The 8,741-nt window shown below is 36.7% G+C and overlaps 1 protein-coding gene across 1 annotated transcript; it reads left to right on the top strand.

Moving 5' to 3' along the window:
• Positions 1 to 1,931: 1,931 nt before the first annotated feature.
• On the top strand, positions 1,932 to 8,670 carry LOC114269024 (protein unc-13 homolog). The gene is made up of 5 exons (XM_028210285.2): positions 1,932 to 2,909; positions 4,322 to 5,251; positions 5,816 to 6,268; positions 6,536 to 6,722; positions 7,347 to 8,670. The coding sequence occupies exons 1-5, from the start codon at positions 2,340 to 2,342 to the stop codon at positions 8,324 to 8,326; spliced, it is 3,120 nt and encodes a 1,039-aa protein (XP_028066086.2). The 5' UTR covers positions 1,932 to 2,339; the 3' UTR covers positions 8,327 to 8,670.
• The last annotated feature ends 71 nt before the right edge of the window (positions 8,671 to 8,741 follow it).

Below are 8,741 nucleotides of genomic sequence, written 5' to 3'. Positions count from 1 at the left end.
TGGTAGAAATTTGGTAAATCATTTGGGTTTTATAACATTTTTTGTTGGAGTTTGATTCATTTTAAATCTCGTTTGGCAACTAAGAGATTTAGCCTTTTAACTTATTTATTTATTTACATATTATAAAAAATTTAGAAGTTAATAAAATAGTCAATTTTTAAAAAAAGCTTTTAGTTTAAACTTAGAGAGATTTGATCAAAATTTTCTCATAATAAATTTTTAATACATTAAGGACAAGTACAAAAAAAAAATTTGTAATAAGTTTAACAAATTTCACTATTATCAAAATATTAAATTTTAAAATAATAATGTTGATTTTTAATAAAATTAATATTTTTAGAATTTTGTTATTAAGATCTATGTAATTATTACTGTTAAAATTGATGTAAACAATGTTACTCTGTTTGATAGTAATATGTTACTCTATTTGATAATTACTCTATTTGAGAATAACATGTTATTTTGGTTCACAGTAACATGTTACTCTGGCAATATTGGCCAAGAAATGAAAAAATATAAAAGAAAAAAAAGATATTTTATTTTGTCCATATTCAATTATGTGTTTTTTTCTTAGAGGTTTATGAAAAATAAATAAATTGGGTTATTCTTTTCACCAAACAATGATTCAATGGAAGGATTTTGAGATAAGGGAATGGCTTCTGTCCGGTCCTTAATCGGACTGGACCGTGCTGTTGGGCCTATGGAGGCCCACCACGGGTCCTGTTTTGATAATCTGAACCGTCAATGTGTAGAACTCGTCGAGTACTATATGCTTGTAAAAAATCACGTTGATCGGATATCGATAACTATGTGATCAAAACAGATTTTTGTCAATCGTTAATTTATTCACCGTCAATTTTTTTTTATACAAAACTGAATTGATCACATAGCTATCGATATCCGATTAACGTAATTTTTTACAGGCATATAGTACTCGACGATTTCTACACATTAAAACGGTTCAGATTATCAAAACGAGACCCGTGGTGGGTCTCCACAGGTCCAACAGCACAGTTCAATCCAATTAAGGACTGGACAGAAGCCATGCCCTTTGACTAAATTATTCTTAAATCTATCCATTAATTCACATTCAGGTATGGGTAAGATAGCATTTTATCCCGGCTCTCCAAAAAAAAAAATGGACAATAATATATAGGGCAAATTACATATACCCCTTCGAGATTTAATAAAATTATAGATATCTCTCTGATGTTTGAGAAATTACAGATATTCCTCTAATGGTTATATTTGCATAACAAATTAGGGGGCAAGTTGTTATAAAAATATAAATCTCATGGGATAATTTGTTATGAAAATATAAACTTCAGGGGTATCTGTAATTTAACTAAACTTCAAGGGAGATATATGTAATTTGCCCTAATATATATTTACAATTTAATAAAAAAAAAGGAAAAATAACAAATAAATGTAAAGGTTGCCACCTAAAATCTTTATCGTTATTTAATTATGTCTTTTCTTTCTAGGAATTTATGAAGAAAAATAAATTGGACTGTCATTTTCATCAAACAATGGTCCAATAGAAAGGTTTTGACTAAAGAAAAATATTTGGTAGCTCGAATTTTGTATTGCCCACATGACTCGAATGTATCAAAATAACGTTGTTCTAAGACATTCAAGCCATTCGGGCCATAAAAATTTGAGTTACCAAGCATTGTTGTTGACTAAATTTTCCTTAAATCTGTCTATTAATTCAAATTCAGGGTAAGGGTGAGATAGATAGCATTTTTGAATGAAAAATGCTGTAAGTTTCAAATTTTCCACTAAATGAATAATTAAATGTCTCACAATGGACCCCACAAAAGTGGACCACACATTTGACATTTGGTCATTAATTTATTAAAAAATTTGATACCCCTAACATTATTCTTTTTAGATAAATATGTAACTCAAAAAAAAAAAAAGGACAGTAATATATATTTACAATTACATAAAAAAAAAAGGAAAAATAACAAATAAATGTAAGGGTTGCAAAAAAAAAAAAAAAAAAAAACCTCCAAATAATGATAAAGTTTATAAATTTTAATTATTAAAATTATTTTTATGTTTAAGTAATTATTTTTAAAACTTACATATTTTTCAAAAAAAAAAAAAAAAGTCAAACAAACCAACAACATCCATCCCTTTTCTGTCTCTCTCTCTCTCTCTCTCTCTTACACAAAATTGCTGTCATTGCTAACAACAGCAATTTATCCACCCTTTTTTTCTCTCCCCTCTCCCTCATCATTTTTAAACATAAATGCTCACCTTCTATATCCCCTCTCTCCCGCCAGATATCTGACGACCAATCCATCGCCGGAATCTGACCCACCACCACCACCATGGGCCACCAGACCCGTCGTGACTCACCCCACCAAATCTCCTCCCCCGTCGCCGGAGACTCCGACCTCCAATTTCCCTTCGGAAAGCTCGACGGCATCGACAATGACGATCTCCGCGACACCGCTTACGAGATCTTCTTCACGGCCTGTCGCTCTTCTCCTGGCTTCGGTGGCAGGAATGCTCTCTCCTATTATCCCTCCGACGCCGGCGGCGGAGACGGTGGTGGAGGATTTGGGCCTGTGTCTCCGGCGAGGGGTAATGGTAATAGTACTAGTAATAGTAATAATGGGGTGGGGATGCTGAGCAGGACGAAGAGGGCGTTGGGGTTGAAGATGATGATGAAACGGTCGCATTCGCGGCGGACTAATTCCATGGGAGGGACGCCGTCGTCCCCGCAGGCGGCGGTGAATGGCGGCGGAGGGAGTCCGGGGTTCTCGTTTACGGTGCCCGGCTCGATTAGGTCTAGGAGGCCGATGACTTCAGCGGAGATTATGAGGCAGCAGATGAAGGTGACGGAGCAGAGCGATAACAGGCTCCGCAAAACTCTCATGAGAACTCTTGTTGGTCAGGTATGTATATATATATATACATATACACATTCTATTAAATCTATATAGTATAATATTTCGAAATTATAAATAATAAAAAAATAAAATAAAAATCCAATTATAATAAATTTGTGTAAGTCTGTACTATATGAACCCAATCATAAATTGGTGTATTGTCATCATAAAATTTCCGGTTTTGGTTGGTAGCTCGAAATTTAGGGGCCCGAATGCCCCTAAATTTCCATATAAGGCAACAAAAAAAAAAGGAAAATGAATTGTGGCCCTAAAAAAACAAGGCAAAAAAAAAAAAGAAAAAAAAAATAAACTTATCCAGAAAAGGAAATTAGGGCCATTAGGGCCACTGTTTTTAGGGCCACAATTCATTTTCTTAAAATTTCGGAGTAATATTAACTATATCTTCACAAATTAACATAATAAAATATCTAAAAGTTTGACTTCATTTGACATCCTAAGTTGGGATTAAGTAGTCACAAAATAACAAAATAGACTAAAAAATTAATAAGATAAAATATCATATCTAAACCATAATCATTTAAATTTTTCTTTCACAAAAGTTAAAAAAGTCAAAAAACTCATCACAAACGAGATTTTTTAGTCTTGTTCAAAAAAAAAAAGGCTTTTCTAAATTAAAATAGTAAAAAAACTAACTCATTTCCCAAACGAAGACTTTGTGACTTAATTTTGATATTTTTTGTTATATTAATTTATAATAAAATTATGTATTTTATAATTAATGTTACTCCAATTTGTAATGTGCATATGGTATGCAGCCTCAAAGGTGCACACTATACAATTTTTGACTTTTTTCTTCTTCTTCTTCTTATTATTATTATTATTATCATTTTTAATAATTTTTTTTTTACATATTTCTGCGTGCACATAATTTAGATTTACTAAAAAGTAAAATATTTTTAAAAAAATTTACAAACAAAAAAACATAAACAATTTTTTAAAACTAAAATTTTTTGACTAAATTATGGGGTGGGAAAAATCACTAAAGTCAAAAAATAACAAGAAAATAAAATAAAATAAATTCAAAAATTAAAATAAATAATGTTAATATTTTATTTTTATTTTATTTTTTTAAAAAAGTGGTAGACTAGAATTATTATATGAGTTGGATTTATGTCCCCAAAAAAAAAATAATAATAATAATCAATATTGCTAGCATGCAAAAGTGTTTAAAATTTAAAATCTACACTAATGTAAAAGTTTATTAAACCTTTACATTAGAGATTCAAAATTTCTGCACCTTTTTAGATGCATATACATTTCAGTAAATTTATAAACAAGAAAAATGTAGTATTGAATGTCAAATTTTGTGCACTGTTTTAGATGCATAATATACATTTCTGTAATGTAGCCTTAAATTTTGAATATGGATTGATTGGCATAATACTGTTAATAAGCAGATGGGGAGGCGACCAGAGACCATAATCCTTCCCTTAGAGCTCCTCCGCCACCTAAAACCATCTGAATTCAACGACACCTGCGAATACCACATTTGGCAAAAACGCCAGCTTAAAATCCTCGAAGCCGGCCTCCTCCTCCACCCTTCCATCCCTCTTGACAAGTCCAACACATTTGCTCTCCGTTTCCGTGACATCATCAGATCCTCCGAATCCAAACCCATCGACACCTCCCGTAACTCCGAGTCCATGCGCACCCTCTGCAACTGCATCGTCTCCCTCTCGTGGCGGACCCACGATGGCTCCACCACCGAGTCCCCCCATTGGGCCGATGGCTACCCCCTCAACCTCCACATCTACACCACCCTCCTCCGCTCCATCTTTGACCTCAAGGACGACACGCTTGTCCTTGATGAGGTCGACGAGCTGCTCGATCTCATCAAGAAGACTTGGTCGACCTTGGGGATTTCCAAGCCTATTCATAACTTATGTTTTACTTGGGTTTTGTTTTCGCAATATGTGGCGACGGGGCAAGTGGAGGGGGACTTACTATGCGCGTCGCTCGCCATGCTGAATGAGGTGGCGAGCAACGTGAAGAGGGCGGAGAGAGAGGAGGAGGAGGAGGCGGATGCGTTGTATATGAGGATGGTGTCGGGGGTATTGAAGGCGATGAAGAGGTGGTCGGAGAAGAGGTTGATGTGTTATCATGAGAGTTTTAGGAGGGGGAATGTGGGGTTGATGGAGAACTTGCTTCCTTTGGTTTTTTTGGCGGCAAAGATTTTGGAAGAAGATGTTGAAAAAGGTGGTGTGGCAGCAGTAGCGGAGCAAGAGAAAGAGAAAGAGAAAGGTAAAGGGAATGTTGTGACGGTGGACTTTTCGGGGAATAGGGTGGACCACTACATCCGATCATCGGTGAAATTTGCATTCGCAAAGGTAATGTATATAAGCCATCTAAGAAGATTATGTTTAATTCTGTGATCAATTTATATGTTTCTTGACTTAAAAAAAGAAAAAGAAAAAATAGAATTAATGACCCGTTTCATAAATGGATGAAAGTTGAGCATGTGTCTTGCACACATGATATTTCAAATATTGTGGCATGCTTAAAATGATTTCATTCCTTTCTCAGCTTTTCTCTTTTTCCTTCTCCTTTCTCCTATCAATGTGAGCAGCCATGACTGGTTACGCTACGGCTGCCATGGCTGTTACCGTGGGTAAAGAAAAGAAAGAAAAGGGATAAATAATGTCAATTTAGGTATTCCACAATATTTAAGATGTCAGGTACAAATCATGTAACAATTTTTCATGTATTTACAGAATGAATTCTTAACAAAAGGTTCATATTGATACAAATTGATAGTTTAAGTTGACAAAATGTAACATTTTTTAATCGAGAGAATAAATTGATATGAATGATAGTTTAAAGATTCATTTTATCAACCTAATACATTAATTTTGGTTTTGACTTGTTATTTTTTTGGTGGTTATGAACAAAAGTTGCTAGAGCATGGAAGTTTAAATGGCATGACATTAGAAGTACAAGAAGTGACTGAAGCTCTCATCCAGTTAGCCAAAGAGACGGAAGAACTAGCCTTGAAAGAGAAGATGATCTACACCCCTGTCCTCAAGAAATGGCACCCAATCGCAGCCGGTGTCGCGGCTGTGACACTTCATTCCTGCTATGGAACCCTGCTGAAGCAGTACTTGGCAGGAACATCATCGCTGACGAACGAGACGATAGCGATTCTGGAGAGAGCTGGGAAGCTTGAGAAGTTTCTGGTGCAGATGGTGGTTGAAGACTCTGTAGATTGTGAAGATGGTGGCAAGACTATTGTGAAAGAGATGGTTCTTTATGAAGTTGATTCAATTATATTGAATTTGTTGAAAGAGTGGATTCAAGAGAGGTTGAAGAAAGGGAAAGAGTGTCTCCAAAGAACAAAAGAAACTGAGGTATGTTTTTTGATTTGTTTTCTGCTAGATTTAGGCAACTCCATTAAGTTGCAAGGAAAATTTACAGGAAAAATTTCTTGAGAAAAATGAGTTAAAAGGAAATGTAAGGAAAATAAAATATGAGGATGAAAAATGTTTCCTTCAAAAAAATTGATAAACATTTTTTTGCAAGATCAAGACACATGAAAGAAAGGAAAGCAATTTTTACAAAGATAAGATATTGAAAGTAGTTTTTGAGAGTAACAGAATTGGAATTTGTGTTGGCAGACATGGAACCCAAAATCCAAAACAGAGCCATATGCACAATCAGCTGGGGAGATAATGAAAGTTGCCAAAGAAACAGTGGATTCATTCTTTGAAATTCCATTAGGAATGTCTGAGGATTTAGTTCATGAGCTTGCTAATGGCTTGGAGCATCTCATCCGGGAGTACACTACCTTCGTTGCATCATGTGGTAAGAAAAACCACCTCCTCTCTGAATTTTCTTGCTCCAATTGTCTCTGTTTGTTTCTGTAGAAGCCATTTTAAGAAATATTTTTCTTGTTTTTTTAGCATTTGGTACCATTTAAAACGAAAGTTAAGGGTAAACATTTTTTGTAAACAATGAAAAAAAGATTATTTGGATAGAATAAAAGGTGAAATATGTTTTCCACATTAAAGTTCCACCAATGCCAATGCTACCACCACCTCCACCATCCCACCACCACCACCACCACCACAACCATCACCACTAACACGACCACAACAATCAGTATATTAGTTTTAAGGCACAACTAAATTCAGAAAAGAAAAAGTCTAGAACTATAGCAATTGATCATAGAAGCAAACATAGTCCTTTAAATGAGGTAGGTCTTATTTCTAGGTGCCACACCTATGCGAAAGGTTTGTGTTTGGTTCTGGGATTCATTTTTATGCATTGGAAGAATTGTATAGAAAAATATGTTTAATTGAAAACATTTTATAAAAAAAAGTGTTTGTTTCTATTTTTATTTTTTCTGCTAAAACAAATGGAGCATTAGTACTCAATCGATTTGACTTTTTGCTAAGCTTTGTCAATTCCTTGTGTTCTTGTTATTAGGATCAAAGCAGAGTTACGTACCAACCCTCCCTCCCCTAACCCGTTGCAGCCGAGACTCAAAGTTTTTCAAACTATGGAAAAAAGCCAGCCCCTGCAGTGTTGGAGTAGAAGACATACACCTAAACGGTTCAAATGAAGGCCACCATCCCCGACCCTCGACAAGCAGAGGAACACAACGCCTCTACATTCGCCTCAACACCTTGCACTACCTCCTTTCCCACCTCAACTCCCTCGACAAATCCCTCGCTCTCTCCCCCCACCTCGTCTCCACCACCTCCCCCCACAACCACCACCGCCGCCGCTCCTCCCTCACCACCGCCTCCTCCTCCTACTTTGACCTCGCCCGCTCCACCATCCAATCCGCCACTCAACACGTCTCCGAAGTGGCTGCCTACCGCCTCATCTTCCTCGACTCCAACTGTGTCTTCTTTGAGAGCCTCTATGCTGAAGATGTCGAAAACTCACGCATAAAACCCGCTTTGCGGATCCTAAAGCAGAACCTGACGCTCCTGAGTGCGATCGTCACTGATCGTGCTCAGCCGTTAGCGATGAAAGAAGTCATGAAGGCATCTTTCGAGGCCTTCTTGACGGTTCTGCTAGCTGGTGGGAGCTCCAGGATCTTTAACAAAACAGATCACCCGATGATCGAGGAGGACTTTGAGAGTTTGAAGCGGGTTTTTTGCGCATGCGGTGAAGGGTTGATTGCGGAGGACGTGGTGGAGAGGGAGGCTGAGATGGTAGAAGGGGTGGTGGCGCTTATGGGGCAATCTACCGAACAACTTGTGGAGGATTTTAGCATTATCGCTTGCGAAGCTAGCGGGATAGGGATTGTTGGAGGGCAGAGACTGCCCATGCCCCCGACGACAGGAAGGTGGAATAGATCAGATCCGAATACAATATTGAGGGTTTTGTGCCATAGGAATGACCGCTCTGCGAATCATTTCTTGAAGTGCACATTTCAATTAGCAAAGAGAAGGTGATGGATGGTCATTTTCGTGTGTACAGTTGCGAAAGATCGATACATTTTTTAAGGTAAATGTGAAGCAATGAAGTGAAATTTGTAAGAGAGGTCTCAGTGTAATTTTTTGACGTTGTATCAACATGTTTTGGGGGGGAGGGGGGGGGGGGGTGTGTTGAGAGAGGAATGTATTAATTTTGTTGGCTCTTCATTCTTTGCAGTAACTAGGCAGTAACAGTGGTTTTTGGTGGGAACATGTGGAAATTGGATTTTTTTTCTTCTTTCTTTTTTTTTTCGTCTGCCTTTTGTGTAAACTGGGTATTTGAATGTTGAAAAAGAGATTTGAAATGGGAAGTTTGATTGTATGATGGAGTGGTTAGGCCTAATTTTGTTGATGAGTGGCTTCAATTCAATGCTTTGCTCTTGAACACTCAGAA

This window comes from Camellia sinensis, chromosome 7, assembly GCF_055761805.1.
Source record: "Camellia sinensis isolate YWXY chromosome 7, ASM5576180v1, whole genome shotgun sequence".
In the NCBI taxonomy this organism is placed as follows: domain Eukaryota; kingdom Viridiplantae; phylum Streptophyta; class Magnoliopsida; order Ericales; family Theaceae; genus Camellia; species Camellia sinensis.
The sequence above is the reverse complement of the archived record's forward strand: the minus strand, read 5'-3'. Positions and strand labels throughout refer to the sequence as shown.

Bases quoted from the DNA above. Each gene is read 5' to 3' on its own strand.
- LOC114269024 (XM_028210285.2), top strand. From the start codon at position 2,340: ATGGGCCACCAGACCCGTCGTGACTCACCCCACCAAATCTCCTCCCCC. The intron at 6,269-6,535 runs GTATGTTTTTTG...TTGTGTTGGCAG, and splicing joins AAAGAACAAAAGAAACTGAG to ACATGGAACCCAAAATCCAA. The intron at 6,723-7,346 runs GTAAGAAAAACC...TCTTGTTATTAG, and splicing joins TACCTTCGTTGCATCATGTG to GATCAAAGCAGAGTTACGTA.